The sequence below is a fragment of the Pezoporus occidentalis genome, unplaced genomic scaffold (genome assembly GCF_034315485.1).
Source record: "Pezoporus occidentalis ecotype Australia unplaced genomic scaffold, CSIRO_AGI_Poc_V1 ctg3, whole genome shotgun sequence".
NCBI lineage: Eukaryota > Metazoa > Chordata > Aves > Psittaciformes > Psittacidae > Pezoporus > Pezoporus occidentalis.
Genome location: NW_026914940.1, coordinates 86,000 through 99,561, shown reverse-complemented (window position 1 = coordinate 99,561; position 13,562 = coordinate 86,000). Strand labels below are relative to the sequence as shown.

Sequence of the window (13,562 nt, the reverse complement as noted above, 5' to 3'; positions counted from 1 at the left end):
ACTGGGGATCTCTTCATCCCCAAACCCATGGGAGTTTGACAGCATCAATCCCAACACACTGGGGATCTGTTCATCCCCAAACCCATGGGAGTTTGACAGCATCAATCCCAACACACTGGGGATCTGTTCATCCCCAAACCCATGGGAGTTTGACAGCATCAATCCCAACACACTGGGAACCTGTTCATCCCCAATCCCATGGGAGTCTGACAGCACCACAGCTCTGCTTTTCCTCATGCTGCAATGAGGATCACTCCACACAAACCTCATTTCAGATAACTGTTGGAAGGAAAAACTCCCTCCATCCTCATGGAAGTCAGCAACAACAGTGATCTCACAGGAGTTTAGTCCAAGCCCAAAGCAGGTCTGAACCACAGACACACTAACAGACCCATCACACACCTCACGTGTGCTCTCAGCCACATTTTGCCCCTTTCTGCTCTTTTCTAGGTGCCAGATGGATGTGTGAATTATGAGGTTTGGAGCCTGATCTACAAAAATGCTGATTTTGTTTCTAGAAGTATCTTCAGAGCAGGATCTGAGGGCGAGTCATGTGGCTCAGAACAGGCACCACCAGCAACAACCGCAAAGCACAGCACCATAGAATCAACCAGGGTGAAAAGCCCTTTAAGCTCATCCAGTCCAACCATTCCTCAGCACTGCCAAGGCCACCACTGACCCCTCGTCTCCACGGTGTGTGAACATTTGCAGGGACAGTGACTGCAGCCCTGCCCTGGGCAGCCTGTTCCAATGCCTGAGCACCCTCTGGGGAAGGAATTGGTCCTCAGCTCCATCTAAACCTGCCCTGGGGCAGCTTGAGGCCGGTTCCTCTTGTCCCATCCCTTGTTCCTTGGGAGCAGAGCCCAGCCCCTCCTGGCTCCATCCTCCTCTCAGGCACTTGTAGGGAGCAATCAGGTCCCCCCTGAGCCTTCTCTTCTCCACACTGAACCCCCCAGGTCCCTCAGCCCTTCCCCATCACACTTGTGCTCCAGGCCCTGCACCAGCTTCTTGTATCTTCTTCAAACCTACAACAAGGAGGCTCTGAGGTGGCCCCGGCTTCACTGTTGCGTCACTGCACACCCTCTGCCAAGCCACCACCCAATGCTTTGGTCTCCTAAGGACGCCTTCTGGATAATAGATAAGTGTCAGTTAGGGAGGGTGCGCACTTGTTGAGCCTCAGTGTTGAGAAAACCCTTCCAACAAAAGGGAATGTCAAAGGGGGTTTGAGCCCTGTGTTTTCGGCACATGTCAGTGTAGAAAAGCTATTCCTACACAAGGTGGCACAGAGCTGCCAGTGGAACAGCAGCGTCAGCAGATCCCTCCTGGAGGAGGCCTTAAGGACCCTGTTTTCCTTCCTCTCATCCCACCCCCACCACAGAGGAGCTCCAGGCCAGGGGCAGATCCCCTGCAAGGCCTGAGTGGAATCTGTGGCCTTACTAATGAGGAAAAATTACCTTGAAGTCTATAAATAGAATGAGTTGGTGCTAAGAATAAGAGCTGATGCTCAGCAGAGCTGGGAAAGGGCACATAAATATATATCTACATCTAAATCCCCCTCATGTTCCCCCGCCATGCCGAGGAGCCTCAGCCTGGAGAGGAGAAGCTGCGTGGAGACCTCAGAGCAGCTTCCAGTGTCTGAAAGGGGCTACAAGGACGCTGGAGAGGGACTCTTCATCAGGGGCTGCAGCAACAGGACAAGGGGTGATGGGTTCAGACTGAAACAGGGGAAGTTCAGGTTGGAGATAAGGCAGAAGTTCTTCCCTGTGAGGGTGCTGAGGCGCTGGCACAGGGTGCCCAGAGAAGCTGTGGCTGCCCCATCCCTGGCAGTGTTCAAGGCCAGGTTGGACACAGGGGCTTGGAGCACCCTGCTCTAGTGGAAGGGGTTCCTGCCTGTGACAGGAGTTGGAACTGGATGAGCTTTAAGGTCCCTTCAATTCAAACCCTTCTGTGGTTCTATGACAAAGGGCAACAACCCACCTCTGTGCCACCGGCCCCAAGGGTTGTGGGGCAGGGGATAGCCAAAGGCAGAAGGGTCACAGGCCCTGGAGGGGCCAGGAGCATGAGGACACACCCCCCCCCCCCCCCGGGGGGGACTCCTAAACCCCATAGCAATATCTGGTCTCTGTTCCCTCCCTGCCTTGGGCCACTTCTCCTGACTCCCCACCACCTCTCCCCTCCCTTGGGCCCTTCCCAGCCCTCATTCCTTCCCTCCCCAGCATTCCCGGGATCCTATCCGGTCCCCCCCTCAAAAACCCACCTCCCCGACTCCCCAACCTCGAGGTCCTCTTCACAGCTCGCACCCCCCCCCCCAGGATTCCCAATCTCTCCTCCACCCCCGACACCTCAATCGCCCCCACAACCCCTTCATATCCCCCAGGCCCACCCCCCCCCCCCCCAAGCCGTCCTTCGCCCCCCATCGACTCCTCAGTCCCCTTCGCAGCCCACTGCCCCCCCCGACACCTCAATTCCCCCCCCATCGACGCCCCCACGACCCATCCTAACCCCCAGGTCCCTCCCACAACCCGTCCCTCCACTCCATCTACACCTCAGCCCCCCCCACAACCCGTTCATGCCCCATATCGACGCCTCAGTCCCCCCACAACTTGTCATACCCCCTCGGCGTCCCCCACAACCCCTCCTTCTATCGACTCCCCGGTCCCCTTCACAACCCTCTCCCCTCCATCAACACATCAGTCCCCCGGCCCAGGTCCCCCCCACATCCCATGCCTCCACCACATCCACACCTCAGTCGTTCCCCCCGCCATGTTCTTTCCCCCCATGGACACTTCAGTCCCTCCATGGACACTTCAGTCCCTCCATGGACACTTCAGTCCCTCCATGGACACTTCAGTCCCCCCCGTCCCGCCGCCATCGCGGGCCGTACCCTGCAGCAGCCGAATCTTCCTCCACAGCCGCTCCCTCTCCTCCATCCCCGCAGCGCCCCGCACCACCAACAACCCCCTCCCACATCCGTTACGTCATCACCCGGCGCCGGCCGTTGGGAGACGTCACGTACGGCCCGCCGTTGCTTGGCAACGCAACAGATCGAGGCCTAGACGCCCTCCAGGAGCCTGACCCGGAGCCGGGCCCTAGCCCCGTCCGACGCCTGGCTTGGCTCGGCTCGGCTCGGCTCGGCTCGGCTCCGGCTCCAGCCGCTGTGCTCAACCTCTCTGCCCTGCCCATCGTGGCCCAGCTGCCGCCATTTGTACAGTGTTCAACGCTGAGCCCCTCATTGCTGCACGTTAGCTTAAGTTTTACTGACTCCTCCTGTATTTGTTTGTGAAACAGCTCCAGGAACATCTTGATTTAAGGAGTTCACCTTTATGTTAGCATTACAGAATCGCAGAATGGTTTGGGTTGGAAAGGACCTTAAGATCATCCAGCCCCAACCCCCCTGCCATGGGCAGGGACACCTGACACTAAACCATGGCACCCAAGGCTCTGTCCAACCTGGTCTTGAACACTGCCAGGGATGGAGCATTCACAACTTCCCTGGGCAACCCATTCCAGTGCCTCACCACCCTAACAGAAAAGAATTTCCTCCTTATATCCAATCTAAATTTCCCCTGTTTTAGTTTTAACCCGTTACCCCTTCTCCTATCACTCCAGTCCCTAATGAAGAGTCCCTCCCCAGCATCCCTATAGGCCCCCTTCAGACACTGGAAGCTGCTATGAGGTCTCCATGCAGCTTCTCTTCTCCAGGCTGAACAGCCCCAACTTCCTCAGCCTGTCTTCATACAGGAGGTGCTCCAGCCCCTGATCATCCTCGTGGCCTCCTCTGGACTTGTTCCAACAGTTCCATGTCCTTTTTATGTTGAGGACACCAGAACTGCACACAATACTCCAGGTGACGTCTCACAAGTGCAGAGTAGAGGGGCAGGATCACCTCCTTCGACCTGCTGGTCACGCTCCTTTTGATGCAGCCCAGGATACGGTTCCTTTCTGCGCTGCAAGCACACACTGAAGCCGGCTCATGTTCATTTTCTCATCAACCAACACCCCCAAGTCCTTCACAGGGCTGCTCTGAATCTCTTCTCTGCCCAACCTGTAGCTGTGCCTGGCATTGCTCCGACCCAGGTGTAATGTAATGTAATGTTAGTTATGATAGTGTTAGTTATGTTACGTTAGTTATGTTATGTTAATGTTAGCTATGTTATCTTAATGTTATGTTATGTTGCCTTATGTTATGTCGTGTCACGTTACGTTAGCATTTATTCACCAGTGATGGATGGGTTGCTGTGCTGCTTGAAATCCAGTGGTGCATTGCATGAAGTCCCTATTCTCCGGATCACATCGGCCTTAGTCCTTACTCTCTGGACCATAACCAGAGCACCCAGGGTCTATTGTATAGGCTGAGTTATTTGACAGCCTGGCAAAGTAGGTATGTAGCCAGCCGACAAAACAGGATGAGGGGGTCCTTTAGGCAAGCTACCCTCATTATACTCTCATTATAGTAGTCAAAGGACACGCACAGATCAAGAAGCCCCTTGTCCAGGTGAGGACCCTTTCTCTGCACAAGCGTGGTAACAGAAGGGAATGACTCAGCAGATATTGTGATTGTATGTAAATCATGAACCACTCGTTGTAACTGACAGTGTTCTACCTTGTAATTCCTGTGTATAAATGCAATGATGAAACCAGGATCGGGTGTGCGTGGTCTGTGGAAATTCCACCCAGCACCAGCGCTGTAGTAAGGAAGCTCCTGCTCCTCTTCTGTGTGTAGATGAGCTCTTCGTTCCTGTCTAGCATCACTGCAAGAGAGACATTGAGGTGCTGGAGTGGGGCCAGAGAAGGGCAACGGGGCTAGTGCAGGGCCTGGAGCACAAGTGTGATGGGGAACTGTACCCCTGAGCGTGTCCATCCTGAAGGTCATGTTGTGACCAACGCTGTCCTGTGTCACCAGTACAAACCATATAACCATAGAATCATAGCATGGTTTGGGTTGGAAAGGAGCTGAAGCTCGTCCAGTTCCAACCCCTGCCATGGGCAGGGACACCTTCCACTAGAGCAGGGTGCTCCAAGCCTCTGTGTCCAACCTGGCCTTGAACACTGCCAGGGATGGGGCAGCCACAGCTTCTCTGGGTACCCCGTGCCAGCGCCTCAGCACCCTCACAGGGAAGAACTCCTGCCTTATCTCCAACGTGAATTTGCCCTGTTTCAGTCTGAACCCATCACCCCTTGTCCTGTCACTCCAGTCCCTGATGAAGAGTCCCTCTCCAGCATCCTTGTAGCCCCCTTCAGACACTGGAAGCTGCTTTGAGGTCTCCACGCAGCTTCTCTTCTCCAGCCTCAACAGCCCCAATGTTCTCAGCCTGGCTCCATACAGGAGGTGCTCCAGCCCCTGATCAAATCAGGAGTATCCACAAAGTGTCTCCATCCCACTGAGAGCACAACCAGAGAACATCATTTATATGGATGTTATCCTGAAGGAGTTTGTTTTCTGACTGATTTCGCTCTTCCCTAAGGGAATAAAGCCCATAACTTTAAATAAAGCCATAACAGAACCTCAAGTCTTCAAAGGAGATAAAAACCCAGCCTAAAATTACCTTTAAAACTATTTTGGGGAAAAAAAGCTGAGGCAAGGAGCTGCACCAGCACAAAGCTGCTTCCTTTAAACACTCCCATGATGGGAACATTATAAAAGCAACTGATCATCAACCTGAAATCATTTAAACCAAAAGCTTTCCCTTGGGATGTCTCACTTCCCATCACATTTAGGGAGCTCTGCCTATCCCAGCTCTGATCAAATAACATCCCCGAGGCAAGCCCAGGATTTGCCTGCTCGGAAAGGTGGATTCCATAAATGATTTATGCTGTGTTTGAACGGCCTTTTAAAGCAATGTGATGGTGGAATATGGGGAAGAGCCAACCCAGAGGAATAAACCACTTTGTGCAGACGGAAGCAGAGATTTAACAACACAAAGCCGTAGGGGAGCCTGGCCCTGAAGCCCTAAAACTGCACAAAACCCCTCCACATCCTCCCTTATGGCAAAGTCCTGCATGAACGGGAACGAGCCGAGGACCAGGCAAGCAGAGACTGCAGCTCTCCTCCCTTTGAGCAGCCTCGGATGAGCCTCAATCCATCACAACCCCCCCCTCACAGGGTTTCATAACTGCCTTAAAGTGGCAGCAGTTGGCACTTCTGGCACAAGCAGCCTCCTCCGCTCCCAGCTGCTCATTCCCTCCCTGGTGCTGGCACAAAGAGCCGGGGCTTTGCAGAAAGGGGCTGCTCGGAATTCAAATGGATTTGGCACACGCAGAGGAAAAGCTCGTTTTTAACCCAGGGAAGCCACGTATCCACGGAGCCCAGCCTCAGGGAGGAGGGAGCTGAAAGCAGTTGGGTCCTGTTCGGCCAATCGACAGCAAAAGCTGTCAGCTGGGAAAAGCGATATATAGGGCAAGGCAGAGCTGGAGCTGAACATTGGGGAACCTCCTCAATGCTCCCTGGGTGCTCCCCATAAGGAGAGCTTTGGTGGGGTGTGGGCATCCAGAGGAGCAAGGGTTCCCATGGGACCCCACTTGCAGCACTGGGTGCAGTTCTGGTGTCCTCAACATAAGAAGGACATGGTGCTCTTGGAGCAAGTCCAGAGGAGGCCACGAGGATGATCAAGGGCTGGAGCACCTCCTGTATGGAAACAGGCTGAGAACACTGGGGCTGTTCAGCCTGAAGAAGAGAAGCTGCGTGGAGACCTCAGAGCAGCTTCCAGTGTCTGAAGGGGGCTACAGGGATGCTGGAGAGGGACTTTTCATTAGGGACCGGAGTGATAGGACAACAGGTGACGGGTTCAAAGTAAAACAGGGGAAGTTCAGGTTGGAGGTAAGGAAGAAGCCCTTCCCTGTGAGGGTGCTGAGGCGCTGGCACAGGGTGCCCAGAGAAGCTGTGGCTGCCCCATCCCTGGCAGTGTTCAAGGCCAGGTTGGACAGAGCCTTGCGTGATGTGATCTGGTGTGAGGCATCCCTGCCCATGGCAGGGGTTGGAACTGGATGATCTTACTGGTCCTTTCCAACCCAAACTATTCCATGATTCAATGATTTGAAGATTTAAGTGGGTCTTCTCCAGGGAACAGAGAAGAGCACCCTTGGAGCAGTTTCACAGCTCTCCCCTGAGATGCAGAGGGCAAAGGAGAGACAAGGATGCTGCATCACTAAAAGAAACACTCGATTTTCCTCCCAGCCCTCCATGAGGCAGCACTGCAGCTGCTTCTCCACTCTATGCCTGTTACAAGCAGCACATCTGAAGGCTATAGGAGTTCACATCACTTGTTGAAGGCTATAGGAGTTCACATCACTTGTTCTTTGTTCAGAGCACCCACAGTTGTTTGTAAGCCTAATTGAATTAAGCAAACAGCAAAAACCAAGTGCAGGGGTTTGATGCTGCCCCAGGGAGGGAAACACATTGGAGAAATCAAATGTTCTCATTCAGCCCAGAATAACCATGGTGCTAATCCTTCTAATGGCCTTAAGCATCACTCGAACTGCAGATCCAGGGACAAGTGTGCAGCAGAACCCGATTAAGCTGCTCCCACGTTTGAAATCGTGGTCTCATCAGCTTTTGGTTTAATCCAGAGTCCCTCAATAGCACTCTAAACTTGCTGACACAAGCTAAAACATGGGACTTGTTAGTGCTGCACTAGCACATTGCAGAGACCTAATGGCAGGGAGAGTGGGAGGCATTGATGCTTCTGCTACCTCCTCCCACAAGAGGGTTTATGAAGGCTCAGGGATCTCCTAGGATCCCCGGATCATAGAATCAGTGAGGTGGGAAAAGCCCTTTAAGCTCATCCAGTCCAACCATTCCCCAGCACTGCCAAGGCCACCACTAACCCATGGCACTGAGGCCTCGTCTCCACACTGTACTTGCAGGGACGGTGACTGCAGCCCTGCCCTGGGCAGCCTGTTCCAAAGCCTGAGCACCCTCTGGGCAAGGAATTGTTCCTCAGCTCCATCTAAACCTGCCCTGGTGCAGCTTGAGGCCGGTTTCTCTTGTCCCATCCCTTGTTCCTTGGGAGCAGAGCCCAGCCCCTCCTGGTTCCATCCTCCTGCAGTCCCACAACCCTGGTGTGCAGTGGGGACCTGACAAGGGTGCTGATAGACAACTTTGCCCCTCGTCAAGCAGTTGGGCAGCATTTCCTCCCATCCTCAACATCCAGGAACCTATTTTGTCTCCTGCCTTTGGTTTTAACACATTTGGAGCACCATCCATCTCAGCCCATCCTGACATCGTCTTGCGCTGTGTGCTGCTGCAATTCAGAGCTTGAGCACAGCCTCCAGCTGAAGAAAGTTACTTCTTCTCCATAAAGTTTTTGCTATTTCAACTTAGGAGGGGAAAAAAAGCCCTTCCCAAGGGCAACCAAAGTGTAGAATCACAGTTTTTGCTGATAATAGCAAGGCTGAGGAGCGCGGGCTCGAGGGAAGGAGATGTCTCCTGGGTTAGCTGGAAAACAGGAAAATGTCAGTAGCAGAAAAAGAAGCTGCTGCACGATCCTGAAGGAGAAGCCACTGTCATTTATCAAGTGGGCACTGGTTTTCCGCTGTGATGTCTATTTTCTGTCCCTCTTTCTTGCCTCCAGTCTCGCTGCTGGTGCTGGAGCTGCACACAGACCTAAATACATGTATATGGGGATGGGGAGAAATCAGAGCAGTGATCTATGTGCTTCTGCATCACTGTCATTCCCAGCTGCAGTGATTATTTTCCAAGGTGTTTAAAGTGGGGACAAAGAGCAAAGCCTCTTTTTTCTCCTCCGTGTTCACCCACTGAAGTTGGAATGGTTTGAACTTGCATGAAGACAGCAAGGAACAGCCATGAACCATAGAATCGTAGAATCACAGAATGGTTTGGGATCATCCAGCTCCAATCCCTGCCATGGGCAGGGACCCCTTCCACTAGAGCAGGGTGCTCCAAGCCCCTGTGTCCAACCTGGCCTTGAACCCTGCCAGGGATGGGGCAGCCACAGCTTCTCTGGGCACCCTGTGCCAGTGCCTCAGCACCCTCACAGGGAAGAGCTTCTTCCTTATCTCCAACCTGAACCTCCCCTGTTTCACTTTGAACCCATCACCCCTTGCCCTATCACTGCAGTCCCTGATGAAGAGTCCCTCTCAGCATCCTTACAGGCCCACAAACCTTTCTAAGCAGAAAAAGCAGCTGCACCTCAGTTAATCTTATGATGTCCAAACCCTCAGCTCAGTGGGGCAGGGGATCCTGTGGGACAATGACACCCCACAGCAGAATGCATTTTCCTTTCGTGGGCAAGGAGGTGTCTGTGACCACCGTGACTCATAGGATGCCACCAGCTCCTCTAAATGGAAAGGTGGCTGTTTCCCTTGCAGCGAACACCTCATTTCCAAGGGGTACAACCAACGTGCAGGAGCCCATGGTGGCATCTTCCCTGTGAGGGTGCTGAGGCGCTGGCACAGGGTGCCCAGAGGAGCTGTGGCTGCCCCATCCCTGAGTGTTCAAGGCCAGGTTGGACACAGGGGCTTGGAGCACCCTGCTCTAGTGTAAGGTGTCCATGCCTGTGGCAGAGATTGGAACTGGATGAGCTTTAAGGTCCTTTCCAACCCAAACCATTCCAGGATTCATCAGGTGCAACTTATGGCAGGCAAACTTGATATCAGGAGGAACAAGGCAGTGTCATTCCTCTGTGGCTTTCCATGGTTGAGTTATTGCTGGATGTGAGCGTCAGCCTCTGCTTTGCTTGCAGCTCAGTGGTGTCCCAGTCAGTTGGTGCTGTTAGGTCAAAACAAGGCCAGAAAGGTCTTCAAATATCACCACCTTCTTCCTGAGCATCTTTTCCTCACTTCCAGGACTTGCAATGGGAGAGCTGATGCCACTTTTCCTTCAACAGGAGATGCAGCAAATGTCACTGCTCACTCACTAACCTGCAACTCAGCGTTTGTCAGGAGCTGCTTCCCATCTCTTTGGTGGTGTTGTGAAATTCCTGAAACCTCATTGCACCAAAAGGATCTGCCAATGTTTTTAGCCATGAATTCCAGGTCATGCAACGTGGGAATGTTGCAACAGCAGCTGGTGTTGCAACCACAGTAGACAGGGATAAGCTCAGATCCCTGGTAGAGCACGTTTTGCAGGAGAGCTCTGGTTGGAAAAGTGTATTTCTAAAGCAAATATTTAATTGTCAGTAGGTGGATTTCTGCCTGAGCAGGGAAAAGTCCAAATCCCAAGTGCTTAGGGAGCAAAGTTCTACCTCCTTCACAACTGAAGCTGGACCATAGCTGCATGGAATGGTTTGTGTTGGAAGGGGCCTTTAAGCTCATCCAACACCAACCCCTGCCACGGGCAGGGACCCCTTCCACTAGAGCAGGGTGCTCCAAGACCCTGTGTCCAACCTGGCCTTGAACACTGCCACGGATGGGGCAGCCACAGCTTCTCTGGGCACCCTGTGCCAGTGCCTCAGCACCCTCACAGGGAAGAACTCCTGGCTTGCATCCAACGTGAACTTCCCCTGTTTCAGTTTGAACCCATCACCCCTTGTCCTATTGCTCCAGTCCCTGACGAAGAGTCCCTCTCCAGCATCCTTGCAGCCCTGGAACACTGGAAGCTGCTCTGAGGTCTACACACAGCTTCTCTTCTCCAGGCTGAACTGCCCCAGTGTTCTCAGCCTGGCTCCATACAGGAGGTGCTCCAGCCCCTGCTCATCCTCATGGCCTCCTCTGGACTTGCTCCAACAGCTCCATGTCCTTCTTATGCTGAGGACCCCAGAACTGTACCCAGTGCTGCAAGTGGGGTCTCACAAAGCTCCTCTGTGTTTCGGTGGGGGCTTACTGGCACCTCTTGGTGGAGCTCTGCACCAAACAAAGGTCCTTTGGCACATCCATGGCTCATTGAACACAGCTCTACCCTCCCAGCATCGACACTGACAGCTCCATCGCGACCTAACACCTCCTCTGACCCACACAGATGAATCACGTCAGGGTTTTAAGAGAAACACATGGATTTTGGGTGCTCAGCATCACCAGTTTGGGTGGGTGATGCACACTGGGGGTCACACGTGGGTGAGAGGGAAGCTCCAGCTCCTCTACCCCCTCCACCCTCCATTGGGTGCTTTGCTTTGGTAGTGCCTTGCTTAAAGCTTGACTGCAGAGAAGCTGAAATTAAAGCAGTGCCTCCATTGCAGACTAAACCCAGAGCATTCCTTCTCCACCCTCGTGTTTGGATGGACATCAGAAGCCAAACCCAGGCTGTCAAATCCCCTGTGTGCAACCAGTCTGCTATTCTGATCCTCAATCCACCGCAGCTCGCTGTGGTTGGGAAGATCAGTTCCCAGCCTTGTGTTCAGGGGCCTCCAAAACGGGATTTGCCTGGAAATAGGAAACAGGAACACAAGAAGCCAGTATCTCTGCAGCTTATTGCCTCAAACAAAAGCTTATTCTGCTCCAGAAATGAGGTTAGTTCATGGATAGAGAAAGAAAAAAAACAAACAACCAACCTCCAGGATCTCATTTTCATCCTGTATGTCCCCTACATCTTGGGGAACTGGGAGTTTTGGAGCCATTCAGTTCAAAGATGGGACCTCTCCTTGCCATCCCTTAATGTGGGTCCAGCCTTCAAGGGGGTAAAAGCCTAAATGCCCTCATCTTTGCTTGCATCCACACTCTCATGTGGCTCAGAGCTGCTCCCCACGTGTCCAGACCCACTGAAGGAATAGCACCAGAGAGCCATGGAATGGTTTGGGCTGGAAGGCAGCCTAAAGCTCATCCAGCTCCAACCTCTGCCATGGGCAGGGACACCTTCCACTAGAGCAGGGTGCTCCAAGCCCCTGTGTCCAACCTGGCCTTGAACACTGCCAGGGATGGGGCAGCCACAGCTTCTCTGGGCACCCTGTGCCAGCACCTCAGCACCCTCACAGGGAAGAGCTTCTGCCTAAGAGCTCAGCTCAGTCTCCCCTCTGGCAGGTTAAAGCCATTCCCCTTGGCCTGTCCCTACAGGCCCTTGTCCAAAGACCCTTTCCAGGTTCCCTGCAGCCCCTTTAGGCACTGGAGCTGCTCTCAGGTCTCCCCTTCCTTCAGCAGAGGGGCAGGATCCCCTCCCTGAGCTGCTGCTCACACTCTGGGGTTCAGCCCAGCACATGAGGGGGTTCTGGGCTCAAGCGCTCACTGAAGCCTGGTCATGGGGAGCTTCTCTTCACCCAGCACCCCAAGTTCTTCTCTTCAGGGCTGCTCCATCCATCCATGCATCCATCCATGCATCCATCCATCCGTTCATCCATCCATCCGTTCATCCATCCATCCATCCGACAGCACCAGCAAAAACCACCGAGAGAGTGCTCTGCTCCAAAGTCTCTGGCCCACCATTGTATGTTTTTAGGTGTAAAGGTACAAACTGCTTTAATTTGCAGCCCCTTCAATGTGTGAGTACCAAGATGTGTTGGCATGCCCCGTGCCATGACCCCAGTGCTTTCCAGTGGGTCTGTATGTGCCACCACCATAGGGGCCATTGCTCTTCTCAGCTCCCATTGCTGCAATTCAGATGGGTGCAAGCATGGGTGGAACGTTTCTCCTGACCCTAAATCCTTCTCAGTGCTGGGAAGTGTCCCTTGCTTGGTGCTCCACCGCAGGGCCCTGGGAACCTCTGGGATGAGATCAGGTATGGCAGTGGGAGAGGGAGAAGAAAAGCAGAGTTTCCAGCAAGACAAGAGTTAAAGTCAAGCCTTCTTCTCCATGGATTTTAGCTCTGGAATGGTCTGCACAGCTCCCTGCTCATCCATCTCCTGTGTCCTCTGTCCCACAAGGGCCGCTAGCAAAGCCCTGGCTCTGCTGAGCCTCCATCACCAGAGCCTAGGGTGCCTGAGCCTCCATCACTGGTACCTGGCATTGCCTGAGCCTTCATCACAGGGATCCCCAGGTATCTGAGCCTCCATCATGGGGACCCCAGGGTGCCTGAAGCTCCATCACCTTAACCCCCAGGTACCTGAATCTGTATCACCAGGACCCTGATATGATCCAGGAGTCTCAGAACCCCTCCAGGTTGCAAGGTCCTACACCTGGGTGGGAGCAATCCCAGACACAGCTACAGGTTGGGCAGAGAAGAGATTCAGAGCAGCCCTGTGAAGGACTTGGGGATGTTGGTTGATGAGAAAATGAACATGAGCCGGCTTCAGTGTGCGTTTGCAGACCAGAAAGCAACCGTATCCTGGGCTGCATCAAAAGGAGCGTGACCAGCAGGTGGAAGGAGGTGATCCTGCCCCTCTACTCTGCACTTGCGAGACCTCACCTGGAGCATTGTGTGCAGTTCTGGTGTCCTCAATATAAAAAGGACATGGAACTGTTGGAACAAGTCCAGAGGAGGCCACGAGGATGATCAGGGGCTGGAGCACCTCCTGTATGAAGACAGGCTGAGGAAGTTGGGGCTGTTCAACCTGGAGAAGAGAAGCTGCGTGGAGACCTCATAGCAGCTTCCAGTGTCTGAAGGGGGCCTATAGGGATGCTGGGGAGGGACTCTTCATTAGGGACTGGAGTGATAGGACAAGGGGTGATGGGTTCAGACTGAAACAGGGGAAGTTTAGATTGGATATAAGAAGGAAATTCTTTCCTATTAGGGTGGTGAG

At 53.5% G+C, this 13,562-nt stretch overlaps 1 protein-coding gene across 2 annotated transcripts in view; it reads right to left on the bottom strand.

Annotated features, from left to right (window-relative positions):
- Positions 1 to 3,013, bottom strand: part of ZC3H3 (zinc finger CCCH-type containing 3) — a 155,872-nt gene extending 152,859 nt beyond the window's left edge. For both annotated transcript variants that reach the window (XM_062626938.1, XM_062626939.1), the window contains exon 1: positions 2,885 to 3,013. In XM_062626938.1, coding sequence (XP_062482922.1) covers positions 2,885 to 2,930 — 46 coding nt within the window. In that variant the 5' untranslated portion in view covers positions 2,931 to 3,013. The remainder of the gene's footprint in view (positions 1 to 2,884) is intronic.
- Positions 3,014 to 13,562: the final 10,549 nt, after the last annotated feature.